We start from the raw sequence: 21,211 nt of genomic DNA on the forward strand, positions 1-21,211 counted from the left end.
CCTACAATACAAACCAGGTTTCCTTTTTCGTCGTAAATCCTCTTCTTCTTGGTCACGCGACAACGATGACAACGACCGTGTGTATTTACCTAGTTGTAATTTACTTAATTGTAATATACGGGAGGGGAGCTATGCTCGTGGTGACCCGTCTTTGTATCTCTCCGCATCAAGTTTTATCTTAAAATCTTGTATAGTGTTTGCACATACTGTTTTGTTGTCTAATTTGTTCCATGTATTAATTGCTCTGTGTGGGAAACTGTTCCTTTTCAAGTTTTTTCTATAACTATCTTTTTTCAGTTTTTTTCCGTGTCCTCTTGTTCTACCGTTGTCCCACACTAACAGGTCGTTTCTGTCTAAAACTTCCATTCCTTGCATTATTCTGTAGTCAGCAAATCTCCTCTTTCTCTTCTTTGTTCCAGAGTTGGTAGGTTCAGTTTGGATAGTCTTTGCTCATATGTTAGTTCGGCGAGAGTCGGTGCTAGTTTGGTTGTTGCTCTTTGTAATCTTTCTAGTTTCTTAATATTCTTTTTGGTACTGGGTGTCCAAAAATTGATGCTGCGTACTCAAGTTTTGGTCTTATTAGTGTAGTTAGTATTTTCTTTATCATTTCTTCATCCAGATAAGTAAATGCCACTTTGATTGACCTCAATAAGTTGTAGGTTTCTCTGAATATTTCATTTATATGCTTATCAGGTTTCATGTCCTTTCCAATCATCACTCCAAGATCTTTTTCAGAGTTTGCTTTTTTTATTTTTTCTTCTCCAATTCTGTAATCTTTTGATATTCTGTTTTTACTCTTTCCAAATTCCATTATACTGCATTTCTTTATATTAAATTTCACTTCCCACTTTTGAGTCCAATTCCATATCATGTCCAGATCTTGTTGCAATGAGTTGCAGTCCTCTTCCGTTTTTACCTTCTTAAGTAATTTTGCATCATCTGCAAAAAAATTCATATAGCACTCCACGCCTTCATTCATGTCATTAATGTATACAGCGAACATGATCGGGGCCAGTACCAATCCTTGCGGGACACCGCTTTTTACTTCTTCCCAGTTGGAGAATTTTTCTTTAATTACAACTCTCATTTTCCTCCCAATCAGGAAGTCTTTCATCCATTCTAATAATTTTCCTCTGATGCCACCCTTTGATTCTCTCTTATTTATTAATTTCCTATGAGGTACCTTATTGAATGCCTTTTGCAGGTCCAGAAAAGCACAGTCCACCCATCCATCTCTTTCTTGTATTATGTCTACTAATCTTGAGTAAAAGCAGATCAGATTTGTTGTACATGATCTCCCTTGTCTGAATCCAAATTGATTTGGGTTCAGTATAGATTTTTCTTCCAGGTATTTAACCCATCTGTTTTTGACAACTCTTTCACAAATTTTTGCTGTTGTGCTTGTTAGTGAGACCGGTCTGTAGTTAGATGGGTCTTCTTTATCACCTCCCTTATAAATTGGTACAATGTTTGCCTTTTTCCAGTCCAATGGTACTTTTCCTTCTTTAACCTCTTCACTCCAGAGCACATCGCACATCTGGCAGCATTAGCTGCCCGACGTGCGATGTTGCATCATAATAATCGCATTATAAAAAATAATGTCAGTGCTCAATCGTTCGTTCTTTTTCACCCGTGCATTTTGATAACCATAGAAAATTGATGAAGCCAGTTTAGAGAGAATGGAAATTACGTAGGTACGACTACAATAAATATAATCAGAATGCCAATGCCGGCATCATCGAATACCCACTTGCTCCTCATGCCACCTATGTAGGCGTCACCATATGGAAGTGGCTAAGTGAGGCTTTAATTATATTATATATTTTGTCAGTTAATTCTTCCATACATTCCTTCAGCATCCAGTTTGCAATTCCGTCTGGCCCATGTGATTTTCTGACATCAAGGGTTTTAATTTGATCACTGATTTCTTTTTGTGTTATGTTTATTTCTTTCATTGCTGGGGATAATTCTCTCTCTCTATCTACGCTGTTAGGTGAGTTTTCTATTGTGAATACTGATCCGAAGTGGTTATTCATAATTTCAGCCATTTCCAGTTCTTCTGTATATTCCTTTTTATCATGGCGCAGTTTTTCTATTTCTTGTTTGTTTTTCAGTTTTCCATTTACATATTTGTAAAATAGTTTGGGTTCTTCCTTACATTTGTCTATTATCTTTTTTTTTCATAATTCCTCTTTACATCTCTGCATATTTTTACATATTCGTTTCTTAGTTTGATGTACGTTTGCCATTTGCTTTGTTTCTTATCTCTTTTCCACTTTTTCCAAGCTTTGTCTCTTTTTTCCTTAGCTTCACTACATCTTTTGTTGTACCAGCTCTTTATGTATGCCTTTTCCATTTTTTGTTGTGGTACATATTTGTTCACTCCTTCATTATAAATTTCTTTTAATATGTTCCATTTTTCTTCTATCCCTGTATCTTCGTTTTGGAATTTTTCCCAGTTTGCATTGCGAAAGAATGTTTTAAGTTTCTCAAAGTTTGTTTTGTTATACATAGGTCTTCCTATTCTATGTTTATCATTTTTGCTTTGGTCCATTTGTTCTTTCAATTCCATTTCTATTAGTACATGGTCACTTTTTCCTATCGGAGTTTTATAATCAATTTTTTCAATAATCTCAGGTTCTGTCGTAAGTATTAAGTCCAATTTTGAGGGTTCTTCATTTCCTCTGTATCTAGTATTTTCTTTAATCCACTGGGTCATTGTGTATTCAATGGTCAAGTCAAGGAGTACATTGCCCCAGTGTTTCTCTCCCCCCTTCACTGTCATTTCTTCCCAGCATATTTCTTTTGAATTAAAGTCACCCATAATTACTGTATTTCCTCCATCTTTCAGTGTTTCAATTAATTCATCTTTTGTATCTTCTGGTAACTTGGAATAATCCCTTTCTGCCCAGGCTTGTGTTTTAGGTGGTACATATACCACTGCAAATTTTCTTTTCTTCATTTGTTTACCTTCGACTTGTACTATAATTGATTCTACATTGTTTTTTCCTTGAGTTATTTAAGTTACAATCAAATCTTTCTTGGTCAATATTAGAACTCCTCCGCCCTGTTTGTTCTTTCTATTCTTTGTCCAACAGTTGTATACACCTTGTCCCACAGTGTGGGGTGTTAGGGTGTACTTTAATATGGTTTCTACAATTCCCATTATGTCTGGTTCTCCTAAGACTAGATAATCGTTTAATTCGTTTATTCCTGAGATTATTCCATCTATATTTGTATACGCTGTTTTTAGTTTCTTTTCTCCTCCTCCCCTTCTGTCTTCTTTGTTTCCATTTTCCCTATATATCTTTTTCTCAGCCTCATGTCTATCACTCTCCAAAAAAACTCCTCCTTTTCTTTTTCAGTTCTATTCTCATTCCTTTCATTCGCCTTGTTCCTAAGTTCTTTTTCTTTCTCTTTTTCTTCCTCATTCATTTCTTTTTTTATCCATATATTTTTGTACTGTTCGCTATTTGCTAATCTTATTGTTCCAGATAATATTTCTTCTGTGCTTGATTGCAATCTAAGTTTAACTTTTAGTGGTCTATACTGTTTATCTTTAGAGTACCTGCCCATTCTATGGGTTTCCTCGATTTCTCGGTCCCAGCCTAACTCATCTGTTTGTGTATTTACCTAGTTGTATTTTACGGGAAGGGGAGCTATGCTCGTGGGGTCCCGTCTTCATATCTCATTTTATCTAAACTATTTTTAAATTCATGTATTGTTTTTGCACACACCACTTTCTCATCTAACTTGTTCCAACTGTCTATTACTCTGTGAGGAAAGCTGTTCTTTTTCACATCTCTTCTATAGCTGTCTTTCTTGATTTTCTTTCCGTGTCCTCTTGTATTTCTATCATCCCATTTTATCAGATTCTCTCTATCAATAATTTCTATGCCTTTCATGATTCTGTAAATAGCTATCAAATCTCCTCTCTCTCTTCTTTGCTCTAGTGTCTGTAGCTCAAGTTTTGCTAGTCTCTCTTCATATGATACTTTTGAGAGTGTTGGTGCCAATTTTTTAATTGCTCTTTGTATTCTTTTCACTTCCCATAGGGCTACTAATGGCCCTATGGTGAAGGGCTACTAATGGCCCTATGGGAAGTTTTCCTAGGCCTGCCAGTGTGTTTTCTAGGCACTGGGTCTGCACCACTGTTTTCTTGGCGTCGACGCCTTATCCATCTGCGCACTGTGGAAGGGTTTATGTTCATCAAGTCACTTATTTCTTTCGTTCCATGGCCTCCATCTTTCAATACTAGCACCTGTGCAATCTGTTCATTGCTTAAATGGTTGGTCGGAGCCATATTTACACTGAAAAGGGAAAAAAGGTAAAAAAATGCGACACAAAACTTGGCCCCCTCACGAGCACAACGCCACACACACCCTACCTCCACGAATCCCCTGAGGCAACTGACGCGCTCCAGCTTCCCTGGTCGCATCGTCCTTGGATGCAGTGACGTCATACAGGCAGGCGCGAGTTCTGACATCTTTGTTTCACCATGAAAATGACCATCATTTTTTCGCCATAGTTTGCGCCCGGTCTGGCCTAAGCAGGCACGAATTTTGTCGAGCACTGTATATTCCTTCCCAGTTTTCTTTTTGAAAGAATTCTCTTATTTGATCAAAGTTTGTTTTTTCATACATCATTCTTCCTTTTCTATATTGTTCATTTCTTTTCATGTATTTTTCCTCATTTAGTTCCAGTTCAATCAGTATATGGTCACTTTTACTTATTGGTGTTTTATATTCAATCTTTTCTACTATTCTAGGTTCAGATGTGATTATTAGGTCTAGTCTCGATGGCTCTTCTTCATTTCTATACCTAGTGTTCTGTATCCACTGCATCATTGTATGGTCAATAATCATCTCGAGTAGAACATTTCCCCATGAGCCGTCTCCACCCTTTACTATCATCTCTTCCCTGCAGACTTCTTTGCAATTAAAGTCGCCCATCATAATTATTCTTCCTCCATTTTCCTTTATCTTATTTAATGTTATCTTTGTGTCCTCTAACATACTTTTATGTTCACTCTCTTCCCACGAGGCTGTTTTTGGAGGTACAGTACATAATTTATCACAAACTTTCTGTTCTTCTTATCTCTGTCTTCCACTTCGATCATAATCATCTCTACTGTATTCTTTCCATATGTGACACTCTTCACGTTTATATCCTTCTTAGTCAGGAACATAACTCCACCCCCTTGCTTTGTCTCTCTGTTTCTAATCCAATAATTATATGCGTCATGTCCTACACTGTTGGGTGGTAGTGGACCTTTTAATTTCGTTTCTACAATTCCCATTATGTCCGGTTCTTTTTCCTTCAGATAATCATTCAGCTCATTCAATCCTGTAATTAATCCATCTATATTTGTGTAAGACACTTAGTTTTCTGCCACTTCCATTGTATTCTCTGTTTCCCTTTTGTTTTTCTCTAGTATTTCGAATTTCCTTACTTTCATATTCACTACTCTCCAATAGAATTTCTCTTTTTCTGACTCTGTTCTGTTCTCGTTTTTTTCCTTAGCTTGTTGTCTTTTCATTTTTTCCTCCTCTCTTTCCTCTTTATTCATTTCCCTTTTTATCCATACCTTTTTATATTGTTCACTTGCTGCTAGTTTCCCTGTTTTTTATAAGATATTCTCTGCCGTCGTTTGTGACCTGAATTTAATCTTAATTGGTCTGGTCTTATCTGTACTATACTTTCCAAGTCTATACATCTCTTCAATTTGTTTCATGATTTCAGGTTCATCTTCCTGAACTAATTCTAGTAATCTGCTTACTTTTTCATTTTCCTCATTGATTCTTGTGGTTCTATCTGGGTTGTGTTTCTCTTCCATTCCTAATATAATTATACATTTCTTTTTATCTGCTAAGTCTCTTACTATATTCTCCTTTTGTCTCATCACTTTAATAACTGAGTCTTCAGTTTGTTCTTTCATTTGCTGTTTAATTATGTCAGTAAATGTTTTCTTGACATAATTACATACATACATAAATATACCAAGGCTTTTTTCCCCCTTACCAGGGAGGTAGCCAAAAAGGAAAAGGCACAAAAACATTCCCACCCATTCCATCCCCGAAAACACTCCACACCCCTCCACCCTCCCTCCCATCTTAGCACCTCCTAGATGACGGGTCATCCCTGCACCCTGTCCACTGCCCTGGGTCAGAAGCAGTGTCGCAGGACACAGCACATCCACAGCAAGGCCGCTTCATTAAATCGGCGACCCCCCCTCTCCGTCCCCCCATATAAAGGAGAGGATGGGGAGAAATCCCTTCGGGCTGCGTCAAAAAATTTTGCTCACACACACTACCTCAACCCCCATTCCCCCGTCCAATCCACTTCATGCACCACAACATTTTCCATATACAACCATTCTAAATTCACCCCTGTCTTCTGTCCTCTCCCGTCCTTCCTCAACAGACATTCCCCTCTTCCCCAAAGCCCCCTTCACCCCATCCATCCATCTCATCCTAGGATGTCCCCTCATGTTCACTCCCTCCACATCTGCCTTCCATACCTCCTTTACTAGTCTTTCTTCACTCATTCTTTCCATGTGTCCAAACCATCCTAATACTGTTTCATCCACCCTATCTCCCAACTCCCTTTCCACCCCTGTTCTCCTCCTCACTTCCTCATTTCTCATTCTATCTAGCCTAGTAAACCCCATCATACTTCTCAGACATTTCATCTCAAACACATTCAAGTTCCTTCTCTCTTCCTCTCTTATGTTCCATGTTTCTGCTCAATACAGTGCTGTTGGCACAATCACTCCTTCATACAGTCTCCTCTTAGCATCCATTCCCAGATTCCTATTCCTCATTACACTTTTTAAACCACCAAGGCATTTGCTCGCTTCTCTCAATCTACGTTCTACCTCCACCTTCACTCCACCCTTTCCTGCCACATTTGCACCCAAATATCTAAAACTATCCACTTCCTCCATTTGCTCTCCCTTAATGCTCACTTCCAGATTACTGCCACTTTCACCCCTTGTACATCTCATCACCTTACTTTTACCCACATTTATCTTCAGCTTTCTTCTATCACACACTCTCCCAAACTCTGTCACCAGCTTCCTCAATCCCTCCTCCGATCCTGCCACAAGCGCAGTGTCGTCTGCAAACAACAGCTGGCTCACCTCCCACTTTTCTCCATTTTCCTTAACCATCTCCAATCTCTGACCCACTACCCTTGCATTCACCTCTCGCACCACCCCATCCATGTATAAGTTGAACAGCCAGGGTGACATAACGCATCCCTGACGAAGTCCCACCTTTACCTCAAACCACTCACTCTCTCCATTTCTAATCCTGACACACGCTCTACTTCTCTCATAAAAACTCTTGACAGCTCCCAGAAGCTTTCCTCCTATCCCGTATATCCGCATAACCTCCCACAGTGCCTTTCTGTCTACCCTGTCGTAAGCCTTTTCCAGATCCATAAAGGCCCAGAAAACATCCTTCCCCTTACCTATAGCTTTCTCACATATCTGTCTTACCACAAAAATCTGATCTACACAACCTCTACCTGTCCTAAACCCACACTGTTCCTCACCAATTACTCCCTCTGTTCCTCTCCTAATCCTCTCAATCAAGATCCTCCCATAAGCCTTCCCAACTACACTTAACAAGCTAATCCCTCTGAAACTACTACATTCACACTTGTCCCCCTTTCCCTTGTAAAGTGGAACTATACACGCACTCCTCCAGTCCTCTGGCACTCTACCTCCTCTCCAGCAAACATTAAATAACCTCACCAGCTAGTCCACCATCACTATACCTCCTTTTTTAATACATTCTGCATGGCATCCATCCAGACCATTAATTATGTTTTCTTGGATTGTCTTCCAACCCTTAGCTTCTTTAGCTATGGCCTCTTTGTTTTCTTTATTATTCCTCTTTAATTATTCATTCTCCTCTTTTACTTCTTTTAACTGTCTTTTTAGTTCTTCTATTTCCTTAGTTAAGTTTTTGTTCGCCTTCTCTAGTTCTTCCAATCTTTCAACCCTTTGCGCAATTTCAGACATTCTGCCGAACCTACTCTCCCAATGTTTGGTCATTTGTTCAAGTTTTTGTTCTAGTCTTGCCAGTCGGGGGAGGTTGGTATTATCAGCCCCCCCCCCCTCATTAAATCCATGGAAATTATTATCTTCACCTTCTATTGTGCTGCTCATATCTATGTTTCTAATCTTTACATTTTTGTTAGATCCTTCATCGTCACTAAATTGATCCGGCCCGCGCTTGTTTACATGGCGTCTGCCTGCCTGGACCAAGTCCTCTCCTTCCTCATTTCCATCCATTTCCCTCAGTAATCCCTCCCCTTCTCCTTTTTCCTCACTTTCCCACTACACCACGAGCAGTCCCCTTCCCTGCAAATACAATAGGTACTTCCTTTGCATTGAGATCCACGAAAATTTCACTTTTTCTTCAGGACGTCAATCCTCACCGTCTGTCCGACGTAAGTGTGTGTGTGTGTGTGACCCAGGTGTTGAGTGTGTTGAGGAACCACTAGTATTTCTGTGTCTCTGTCTGCATCACTGTATTTACCTAGTTGTATTATACGGGAAGGGAGTTATGCTCATGGTGACCTGTCTTTGTATCTCTCAGCATCAAGTTTTTTCTTAAAATCTTGAATAGTGTTTGCACACACTTTCTTTGTCTAATTTGTTCCAAGTATCTATCACTGTGTGGGAAGCTATTTTTTTTTTTTTCCCAGATCTCTTCTGTAATTATCTTTTTTTAGTTTCTTTTCGTGTCCTCTTGTTTTATAGGTGTGATCATGTAATTGTTATGTTGTCTGCATAAGAAGAGATTTGTATTTCTGGGGTGTGGGGTGAGGGCATATTGTGTATGTATAGTCTAGAGGATGTGGGGGATAGGACAGAGCCCCAAGGTACTCCATTCATAAAGTTTCTGGTTGCACAAGGAACTGGGAAATGTAGCTGATGAAAGCTCATTGGGATGGGAGTACATGAATGAATGATTAAAGAAAGATTAGCAAAAGAGGGGTGGAAGGTAGAGTTGGATAGAGTGAACTAAAAGGGACGACTGAGGTTGAGATGGATGGATGGGATGAAAGAGGTTTTGAGCAAGAGGGGAATATCTGTTGAGCAAGGGAAGGAGAAGGCAGGGGATAAGGGTGAGTGGAGAATGGTTAATTATGGATGATATTTTGATGCAGCCTGAAGGGATTTCTCCCCGTCTTCTCTATTTTCTGCATAAAAAGATGAGGAGGGAGGGTTGCTATGTAAGTGAAGCAGCTCTGCTGTGGATGTGGTTCGTCTTGCTGCATTGTTTCTGAAGCTTTAGCTCATTTAATTCTAGTTGACGCAAATTCCTGGACAGTGGAAGAAGGTGGTAGATGAGGTGGTGTGGGTAACACGTACCTTAAGTGATTGATGAAGGGAGGGGGAAGATAGCTGCAGTTGGGGAACCGAAGTCCAGGCGATTTTTATCACATCTCGGGACCACTCGCCTTCCCTCCAAGGCAAGCGTGAGTAAATCAAAGAGGGGGGAGGGGTATGATGGGACAACTCATTAAGTGAACCGTCCTAGGCTAATGAAACCCAGAACTCCTATTGTGAGTTTTAATGAATTTAAATAATTAAACACTAGCAATATAACTTGATTAAATAAGGGTTTTAACAGTTGGTTTTCATACATACATACATCCTATCTATTCCCTGCGCACGTTCCTAGCTTAAGAAATTGTTATTGAATGAGTACTTATAAGTGTCTTGATTGTGGAGACGCCTTCAATTAGCATGATCTCCGGCGGCGCTTCGATCGGCGCCACTTCGTTTGGTGGGGGCGGGGGGTGGACGGCCTGGGCGCGCTGTGATGGGGGTTGTAAGTCACTTCGTCGGCGTACTTTTCCCGGTCAATCGCACTACACTCAGAGTTTTTGCTTGAGGGGTTTATACCCAAATAATCGACACTCGATTTATTCAAGAGGTTATAAATCCCCAACAGTCACATGAGGGAGGAAAGGACACGCTTGTTCTTCCGAGATCGAGCGGTCTGACCTCCTTTTTCGAACTCGATGCTTAGACTGCCTGTGTCCTGCGACAGGTCAGGTCACGATGTCCGCTAGCCGGCTTCCGACATTGCCAATAGTTCTATGTCTCCGTCCCTAGTTGCGAAGGGTACTACGAATAATGTTCATGCGGGAGGGTGACACAGTTCCAAGTGTTCTTTGAGGTAGACACTGTTCACGAGCGGGTTAGACACAATCCTAATTATTCTAATTACCTAGCTTAAAACAAATATGTGGCAGCGCGCAGGGGGGGTGTTTGAGCGCTTTGTGTGGGCGCGAAAACCGTTGAGCATGGCTCTGAGAACACAAATCAAAATTAGAAGTCTCTCCCTTCGTTAAGGCACTGAAATTGATTGTCAAAAATGACATGACAGTTGAAGAGGATAACGAGGAGGAGAAAGGACAGGATGTAGCTACTAGAAGTCTTAAGGACTCTGGAAATTCCCCCGAGTATGGGGAATGAAGGCCCGAAACGGTGGTAAATCAGACGAGAAAATGGGAAGGGGAGACAGCGAGCCGGGTGTCACAATTTCAAAAATTGTGACACTAGTAACATTACTTTACCATTTACCAAAAAGGGATTGATGAAGCCAACTGAGTCAAAATTTGTGATATAAATGATAGAATTTTCCTTTTGGTGTTTGTAGAAGGGTCAAGATATATAGTTTTAACTTGCATTGTATTATAAATAGTGTCCTAGTTATAAACTAGAACTTTATCATCAGAAACATCAGATTGGTCCCCTAACAGCAAGATCATTAGGTGTCCACTTGCACAACTCCAGGCCTCCCTGAGCCATTGCACCCTTGGCCCCATGGTACATAACAATGGCTTCTGATGTTAGATTACAGTTAAAGAAGAAATTATCTACATGAAAAATTTGATTTAGAGCAGTTCAAACCAGACTGTTGGTAATGTGTTGAGCATGGAATTTAATTATGTAGTTCAATATAAAGGAACTAGCAATAAAACAAAAAATTATTGTAGTATAGTGGTAAGCTATGAATTTGCCTTGATCATAGAAAAGGAAAGAAAACCTATTTTTTATCCTCTACTAATTTTAATTTTATCTGGAGGAAACCCTTTTTGATGTGGCTAAAGATGGTAATAAGCATTAAGATGGAATTAATTAAGAAGCGCCACTAAACTAGACAAAAGGTCTATACTGGGGTATGTCACCTCATTCAGAGAAGGCCATCCCCCAACTTCCAAGGAAAGTTAAAAACTGGTTGTACTTTGGAGGTGGCTAAAGGACTTCCTTAACAATGGGATGATGTGGGATCCGTATATGTTTATTAGGGTTATAGCCCTCTGGAATCTCCTCAATAATATTTAAGGTTAATTGTTCTTGAAAGACTTCCCTGTAATTTTCATGTAGACCCTTGGCTTGATTGCTTTTAGTGACTTTAACAAAGATGCCCAGCAAGGTGATAATTTGAAGGGACTTTTCTAATGATTTCTGATTTCCCAGGTAGACAAACAAAATATTTATTATACCCTAGCTTGATAGATTCAGAAAGTTTAGCTATATGTTGATTATTATAAGAGCTACAATCCTCCTCCTTAATCCTTATACTTTCTAAAGAGAACATATTCTATTATTCCTGTTCTAAATCAGAACACTCAAATATGTCATTAAATGGACTAAAATAGGATGAAGTAGAAATCTGAGCAAATTTTGTGGCCCTTTTAAAGGAATTATATTTGTTTGAATGTTTTCTCATTTCAACTACTAATTTTGTAAAAAAAAATTGTATATATGTATGTCTAAATTGTATTTTATATTGTTGAATAAACCTTAACTAAAAACTAAACTAAAAAACTAAATCAGGTAAATTTCCATTGACATAGGCACTAATGTGACCAGTAGCCATACACTCTCTGGAGTTCACTGTTTCTGAAGAGGAGTCTAGCAATATCATTGGGTGCATGATTGTTGAACATTTCAAGAGAAGAGGAGTTAGCTGTGTCAGAATATAAGCACTGGGTTTCTTCAATATCTCTAAGACCAGGAATGACATGGTCACCCAGAGGAATCTCATATGCTGTTTCCTCACCTATCACTTTATCATTTAGGCAAGATCTTACACTAAAGGAAGGTTTTTGAGGGTAGTGAGGATTATAATTTATGAAAGAATGACTTTCATCTTGAAGACTGTTCTGAGGACAGTAGCTCTCTGGGAGATCCAGCAGGAATGAATCCATTTGCCAATCGTAACACCCTTCTAGCACTGCAACACACCAGTTTCAATGCAGAAAAAAAAATCAATCAGATCACATCCAATGAGGTAAATGTGAGGGCAATGGGCTGGGGAATTGAGATGGTCAAAGAAAATGGAGAACAGTGGGAGGTGAGCCACTTGCATTTTGCAGATGACACTGCACTTGTGGCAGGGTTAGAGGGGGATTGAGAGAATCAGTGACAGAGTTTAGGAAGGTATGCAATAGGAGAAAGTTGAAGGTAAAGGTGGGTAAAAGTAAGGTGATGAGATGTACAAGGGGAGAAGATGGCAAAGAACTGGAAATAAGTCTTGAAGGAGAGAGGCTAGAGGAAGTGAATAGCTTTAAATATTTGGGGTTGCATGTGGCAGGAAAGGGAGGAGTGGAGGAGGAGGTAAATTGCAGATTGAGAGAAGCAAGTAAATGCCTCGGGGTGAGGGGAATTAAAAGTGTCATGAGAAATAAGCATTTGAGATTATATGAAGGGGTGATTCTGCTGACAGTACTGTATGGGGTAGATAATTGGAATTTAAGAGGATTAGAGAGGAAAGTTTAAATGTGTGTTTGAGATGAAATGTCTGAGAAGTATGGTAGAGGTTACAAGGTTGGATAGAGGTGGTGGAAGAGGAGGAGGTTAACAAGGAAGTGAGGAGGAGAGGAGGGGTAGAAAAGGAGATGACAAATAGGATTGATGAAAGAGTATTGGGATGGTTTGGACACATGGAAATAATGAATGAAGAAAGATTAGTAAAAGAGATGTGGAAGGCAGAGGTGGAGGGAGTGTATTTGAGGGGATGACCAATGATTAGATGGATGGATGGGGTGAAAGGAACTTTGAGCAAGATGGGAATGTCTTTTGAGCAGGGAAGGGAGAAGGCAGGAGATAGGGGTGTGTGGAGAATGGCTGTGTATAGACGATACTGTGCTTTAAGGAAGGGAAGGGGCAGGGGATGGGGGGGTTATGGAGTAGTTATGTATTTACCTAGTTGTAATATACGGGAGGGGAGCTATGCTCGTGGTGACCCGTCTTTGTATCTCTCAGCATCAAGTTTTATCTTAAAATCTTGTATAGTGTTTGCACATACTGTTTTGTTGTCTAATTTGTTCCATGTATTTATCGCTCTGTGTGGAAAACTGTTCTTTTTCAAGTTTTTCTATAACTGTCCTTTTTCAGTTTTTTTCCGTGTCCTCTTGTGTAAATGATGTTTTGATGCAGCCTTAAGTGATTTCTTCCTGTCTTTTCTTTTTCTACTTGAGGGGACAGAGAGGGGTCACTGATTAAGTGAAGCAGTTTTGCTGTGGAGGTGCTGTCTTGCCGCATTGGTTTTGACCTTGGGCAGTGGGCAGCATACAGGGATGACCCATCATCAGTGAGATGAGATGAGAGGGACGAAAGGGTGGTGGATGGGAGTGGAATGGGTGGGAGTGAGTATATGCCATTTGACTTGGCTACTTTCCATGTAAGGGGGAAATGCCCTTGGTATATAGATAGATGATAACCGTAGAATAAAGGACACTCCATAAGCATAACTTCCTTCCTACTAATTACAATTAGGTAAATGCATATATACATACTTAACATCATAAAACTCCCATAGATATTAACCCAACTGAGAAATCATGCCCAGTGTAAGTAAAACATACACTAGCACAACTACATTAAGATCACCACCCTGCATTAAAACAGTACTGCCCCAAATGCAACCACCTCATAGAAGATACAAAAACACTTTGTTCAACATTAACTTACTCCCCCACCTTCCAGACAACTACAAAGAAGTCCCTCTAAGTAATTTATGGGACAAACCAGTGGCCATGGCCTGAGGGCTGTGAATCTCCTGCAAGAGAAATTAGGGGCAACAGATTGATTGTTCCCGCTTAACGAACTGGTACCACATTAGTGACACTATCCTAGTTTCTAATAAACATACAATTAGGTCTTAGAGCTTTCCTCTCATCTATTATTTTTAATAGTTTATGTACAGTACTTCCATCATTTCCAGAGAGAATTGAGCTGAAACAATTGAATGTTTTTACAGATTACCTTGGGAATTCTCAACGCTGGTAATGGAGGAAAGATATATATTGGATTGACTTCAGACAGAGTAGTTGAAGGCATCAAAATGTCCAGAATCCAGAGAGACTGCTTTAAATTGAGTACTGGCATTCCTTGTTATAATTATTCTCTTTATTCTATCAAAGCAATTCATGCAAAATCTAGCTTTCAGTTATATATTAGGGTTATCTTACTTTTTTATTATTCTCATCAGTTCATAGGCAGTAGAGTACTCATAGTAAAATGGCTGGTGACATCATTTAATGTATGTTTAAGGGATTTTTCTGTGGGTTTTATATTTAGAGGGGTTTGATAGAGTTGGGAGGTCAGTCTTGAAGTGCTTGTAATGTGATCCACTCTGATATTTGATATATAACATAATTCTTATATATAATCCACATGCCTGCATCTATATATTTTTTTCTTTCTTTCTGGCAGGTTTCTCAAAGCTCCTTACAGAACAGGTGAAACCGTCAATCCAGCCATGCGATTTCTTCATTAAATATACCCCTGTGAAAAAGCAGATGGAATTGGATACCACAGCTAAAGAATCATTATTCCTTATTACCATTACTGTAAGTTTTTCATCTTGTTATTAATTGAATGATCTTATCCCTGTTAATTCACCAGCACTTCCATTCCATAGGGGTTAAATAATGTCTATGTCAAAGGTTATAAGGAATGTAGTCTATGATTAAGTGGTGTTTGGAGTCAGTCTGCAATTTTGAAAGTATTTTAATTTTTTGCAGGAATTTGTGGGGGACCTCAGTGGTATTTGTGAATGATCTAAAATGTGTTTTAGATTGGTGTTTAGTGGGGAGGTGGGGTAGAAAAAGTTGGTTGTGGGAGGTTGTGCGAGTTGTACACTGTAATAGAATGTGGGGCATAGTAACAGGTGTGCCGCATCAACAAATTGAGGGTTGTCTCATGGGATGAGATAGCCATAGGTGAGATGTGAGTGTCCTGTTCTTAAATGTATCAGGACAGTCTCAAGGCATCAGTTATGTTGGTAAGATCAAGAGTAAGCATGAGTTTTGATGAATTTTTGGTGATTTATTGGGTGTTCTTCCTAGCATTTTTACCACTGCCCAAAAAACAGCCTTACCTTTTCCTAGTTTTCTCACATAGCTGCCTTACCACAAAAATCTTACCCATGCCACCTCTACCATCCCTAAACCTACTGTTCCTCATCAATTACTCCCTCTGTTCCTCTCCTAATACTCTCAATTAAAACACTCCCATAAGCCTTCCCAACTACACTCAACAAACTGATCCCTCTGAAACTACTACTGACATTTATCCTTTTTTCCCTTGTAAAGCAGAACTGAACAGGCAGTCCTCTGGCACACTTACTTAGATACACATACTAACACAAATAATACATACATACATACATATACCAAAGGCTTTTTCCCCCCTACATGGGGGGTAGGCAAAAAGAAAAAGGCATAGAAACCACTCCCACCCATTCCATTTCTTATATATTCCACTCCCCTCCACCCTCCTTCCTCCCTCTTATCTTGGCACCTCCTGGATGACAGGTCATCCCTGCATCTTGTCCACTGTCCTGGGTCAGAAGCAGTGTCGCAAGACAGCACATCCACAGCAAGGCTGCTTCATAAATTCAGCGACCCCCCCCCCCTCTCCGTCCCCTCATGCAAAAAAGGAGAAGACGGGGAGAAATCCCTTTGGGCTGCATCAAATTTTTTTCTCATACATACTTCCTGACCCCCCATCCCCCACCCACTCCCCCTCATGTAACACAACCTCTCTCCATTCACCCCTATCTTCTGTCCTCTCCCGTCCTTCCTCCATAGACATTCCTCTCTTTTGTAATGCCCCTTTCACCCCATCCATCCATCTCATCCTAGGACGCCCCCTCATATTCACTCCTTCCACCTCTGCCTTCCACACTTCTTTTACTAATCTTTCTTCACTCATTCTTTCCATGTGTCCAAACCATCCTAATACCCTTTCATCAACCCTATCTCCCAGTTCCCTTTCCACCCCTGTTCTCCTCCTCACCTCCTCATTTCTCACTCTATCTAGCCTAGTAACCCCTATCATACTTCTCAGACATTTCATCTCAAACACATTCAAACTCCTTCTCTCTTCCTCTCTCATGTTCCATGTTTCTGCCCCGTACAATGCTGTTGGCACAATCACTCCTTCATATAACCTCCTCTTAGCATCCATTCCCAGATGTCTATTTCTCATTACACTTTTCAATCCACCAAGGCATTTACTTGCTTCTCTCAATCTACATTCTACCTCCTCCCCCACTCCTCCCTTTCCTACCACATTCGCACCCAAGTATTTAAAACTATCCACTTCCTCCAGTCTTTCACCTTTAATGCTCACCTCCAGCCTGCTGTCATTCTCTCCCCTTGTACATCTCATCACCTTACTTTTGCCCACATTTATCTTCAGCTACCTTCTTTCACACACCTTGTCAAGCTCTGTCACTAACTTCCTCAATCCCTCCTCTGATCCTGCTACAAGCGCAGTGTCGTCAGTAAACAACAACTGGCTCACCTCCCACTTTTCTCCATTTTCTTTAATCATCTCCAAACCATGACCCACTACCCTTACATTCATCTCTTGCACCACCCCATGCATATAAAAATTGAACAGCCAGGGCGACATAACACATCCCTGACGAAGTCCCACCTTTACCTCAAACCATTCACTCTCTCCATTTCTAAGCCTAACACAAGCTCTACTACTCTCGTAAAAACTCTTGACTGCTCTTAAAAGCTTTCCTCCTATCCCATATATCTGCAGTACCTCCCACAGTGCCTTCCTGTCTACCCTGTCGTAAGCCTTTTCCAGATCCATAAAGGCCCAAAAAAACACCCTTACCTTTTCCTATAGCTTTCTCACATATCTGTCTTACCACAAAGATCTGATCTACACAACCCCTACCTGTCCTAAACCCACACTGTTCCTCACCAATTACTCCCTCTGTTCCTCTCCTAATCCTCTCAATCAAGACCCTCCCATAAGCCTTCCCAACTACACTCAACAAGCTGATCCCTCTGAAACTACTACTCACACTTGTCCCCCTTTCCCTTGTAAAGCGGAACTATACAGGCACTCCTCCAGTCCTCCGGCACTCTACCCTCTCTCAAACAACCATTAAACAACCTCACCAGCCAGTCCACCATCACTGCACCTCCTTTCTTCAGACATTCTGCGTGGCATCCATCCAGACCAGGTGCCTTACCTGCTCTCATCATCTTAACAGCTGCTTTCATTTCATCCTTCCCTATTTCTCCTCCATTTTCCTCACTCATCACTCTCATTTTCTTAGTGCTTCCCACAGCAACTACCTTTCCATCCCTATCCTCCTTCACATTTAGCAACTCCCTAAAATACTCTGCCCACCTTCCTCTCACTGCCTTCTCTTTCATTATCATCTCTCCATCTACACCTTTTACCTTTTCTTCTCTACTTGATTCGCCTCCTTTTTCTCTTTTAGTAATAATACAATACAATAGTAATACAAATAATACATTTAATTATGATTATGCAGTTTGTTTGAATTAACACAAGTCTAGTTCTATATGGTGGATACCTCGGTATTCTTCTGCCTTCCCAATTTTACAATTTTTTATTTACATGATGCATTTCAATCCTTATATATCACATAAATTAAGTACTACCTGAATATATGTATTTGTTTATTTATGTATATATATACATATTATGCAATAAAAACACTAGGAACATGTGTTCACAAATGCGTAAGTAACCACTTGGAAAAGTAAACTAACGAAGCAGAGTGCTTTCATATAATTACATCTTCAGCGCTGATACAAGGGAATTTTAAAATGAAGAAACAAGGTACAGAATATATGACTGAGTGAGACATGGTAAAGATGGCGTAAAACATTCTATTTTTTCTTTGATATTCCTTAGGGCCCTTTACATTTGCAGCCCAACATACATCAGAGATGAAATAAGATGTATTTATGACATTGATACTAAGCTGCAATACCCCACACATGTTCTTGATACAGCTTACAATCATGCTAAAAGGACATTTCATAACCTTAGGTCAACCCAAACTTTGAATATGAATAATTTGCTAATTCTACCATACCAAGAGAACCTGAAAAACATTCCAAATATATTTTGTTATTTCAACATTAATGTAGTTTTTAATAATAAGAACACTGTAAGGGAATTGCTCATAAATAATTCTGTCAATAGTGATAAAGGGTGTGTGTACAAAATACCTTGTAAATTTTGTGATCAGTTTTATATTGGTCAGACTGCTAAAACACTCAAAACATGAATCAATCAACTCAAGAAATATGTTAGAGAGGGAAACCAATGTAGCAACATATTCAACCACATGTACCATTTTAACCACCCAGTTGACTGAGATAACGCTTAAGTCATTACATACAACAATAACATCACAAACAAATTTAATTGAATGGAGTTTGATCAAATCTAGTAAGGGAATAAATGTTAATCTCCATCTAGGTTTGTACAAATTAGATACTGTAGTTATATTTGCCATGAAATTTCAAAATTATTTAAATTGTAATATTCCAGTTATAAGCAATTGCCCCATACTTGTTGGTTACCAAGACGGTATCAAACATCATGTGTACTTCTTCCACTACCTCTTTGAATTCCCTCTTTACCATGTCTCACTCAGTCATATATTCTGTACCTTGTTTCTTCATTTTATAATTCCTTCTTTGTATCAGCCCTGAAGATGTAATTATACGAAAGCGCTCTGCTTCATTAGTTTACTTTTCCTAGTGGTTACTTACACATATATATGTATATATACATATATATACATACATATACACAAAGAGGCCATTTGTTGACCATTTTCAGAATTATGAAAGGGATGGAAGTTCTCAATAGAGACGACTTATTAAAGTGGGACAGAAGAGAAACAAGAGGACATGAAAAGAAACTAAAGAAAGACAGTTACAGAAGAGGCCTGAAAAAAAATAACTTCCCACATAGTGATCGATGTCTGGAACAAACTGAACAGAGAAACAGTGAATACCAGGACTGTACATGATTTTAAGAACAAACTGGATGTGGAGAGATACAAAAAAGGGTCACTATGAGCATATCTCTCATCCCGTAAAATACAACTAGGTAAATACATATACAGACATACATGTCTGGTGTAGACGAAAACTCAGAATGATGGCAGAGGTACTTTATTCTCTTAAGTTTGGCTATACACCTTGTTCAGAGAGAATGACAGACAGATATACATCTCGCCTTATATACTCATATGTTCTGGGGATTTTGTCTCGCTGGTTGGACCACAAATTGTTCATGTGACATATTGTACTTATGTTTATAGGGCTAGTATATGGATACAGATGCGCTGAGGTCCAACCCAGCTGTGTCAGCACAGCTTGCACAAAGCAAGTCCCCAGGGAACCTCCATGCATCTTGCTGCTTCCCACCAGTCAATTAGAATGCCAGTCGTGACTTGATTCTGGTAAATAATAGGTGGACAGAAATCACCAGAATGACAGACCACTTTAGAGGATCATGCAATGAGCCTTGTTGCCTCCCTTGGCATCCCCCCCTTGAGCAGATCACTGCCAAGAATTTCACTTCTCTAGTTGGTGACATGAGCAAGCCCACCACAGAAATGACCAGTCTTCCAATGCATAGCTCTTAACTCTTAGTTGTGGTCCTATGAGATGCACTTTATACCCATTCATTCAATAAAACCAGTTCCCCTCCAGTTTGCCTTCCAGTTAGGTCCACATCCTGACAACTTGAAATAGCTTAGGTAATAGCCCAAGCTCAAACAGTACATGAATTCAAATCTAAATGTAATAATTGGAAATCAAGGATATAGATTAAATTAGAATCTGTACATGAATTTGAGGCTGGGCATGATAAATAATAGAGTAAGAGGCTGGACTCAAAAAGTATTTACCTAGTTGTATTTACCTAGTTGTAATATACGGGAGGGGAGCTATGCTCGTGGTGACCCGTCTTTGTATCTCTCCGCATCAAGTTTTATCTTAAAATCTTGTATAGTGTTAGCACATACTGTTTTGTTGTCTAATTTGTTCCATGTATTTATCGCTCTGTGTGGGAAACTGTTCCTTTTCAATTTTTTTCTATAACTATCCTTTTTCAATTTTTTTCCGTGTCCTCTTATTTAACCGTTGTCCCACATTAATAGGTCGTTCCTGTCTAAAACTTCCATTCCTTTCATTATTCTGTAGATAGTTAGCAAATCTCCTCTTTCTCTTCTTTGTTCCAGAGTTGGTAGGTTCAATTTGGATAGTCTTTGCTCATATGTTAGTTCGGCGAGTGTCGGTGCTAGTTTTGTTGTCGCTCTTTGTAATCTTTCTAGTTTCTTAATATTCTTTTTGGTACTGGGTGTCCAAAGTGATGCTGCGTACTCAAGTTTTGGTCTTATTAGTGTAGTATTTTCCTTATCATTTCTTCGTCCATATAGGTAAATGCCACTTTGATTGCTCTCAATAAGTTGTAGGTTTCTCCGAACATCTTGTTTATATGCTTATCTGGTTTCATGTCCTTTCCAATCATCACTCCAAGATCTTTTTCATAGTTTGTTTTAATTATTTTTTCTTCCCCAATTCTGTAATCTTTTGAAATTCTATTTTTAATCTTTCCAAATTCCATTATGCTGCATTTCTTAATATTGAATTTTACTTCCCACTTTTGAGTCCAATTCCATATCATGTCCAGATCTTGTTGCAATGAGTTGCAGTCCTCTTCCGTTTTTACCTTCTTAACCCCTTCCATACGGTGCCGCACACGTAGGCGTCATGGGGAGCGAGTGTATTCGCGAGGCTGCCATATCGGCGTCTTGATTATATTTATTGTAGTCGCCCCTCCATAATGACATTCTTTCTAATTCTT

At 39.5% G+C, this 21,211-nt stretch overlaps 1 protein-coding gene across 2 annotated transcripts in view; it reads left to right on the forward strand.

The window, feature by feature from the left end:
* Positions 1-21,211, forward strand: part of LOC143028519 (uncharacterized) — a 63,889-nt gene that overhangs the window by 38,275 nt on the left and 4,403 nt on the right. For both annotated transcript variants that reach the window (XM_076190731.1, XM_076190732.1), the window contains exons 9-10: positions 14,298-14,415; positions 14,753-14,889. In XM_076190731.1, coding sequence (XP_076046846.1) covers positions 14,298-14,415; positions 14,753-14,889 — 255 coding nt within the window. The remainder of the gene's footprint in view (positions 1-14,297; positions 14,416-14,752; positions 14,890-21,211) is intronic.

The sequence above is a fragment of the Oratosquilla oratoria genome, chromosome 9 (genome assembly GCF_046742065.1).
Source record: "Oratosquilla oratoria isolate Oo_2021 chromosome 9, ASM4674206v1, whole genome shotgun sequence".
NCBI lineage: Eukaryota > Metazoa > Arthropoda > Malacostraca > Stomatopoda > Squillidae > Oratosquilla > Oratosquilla oratoria.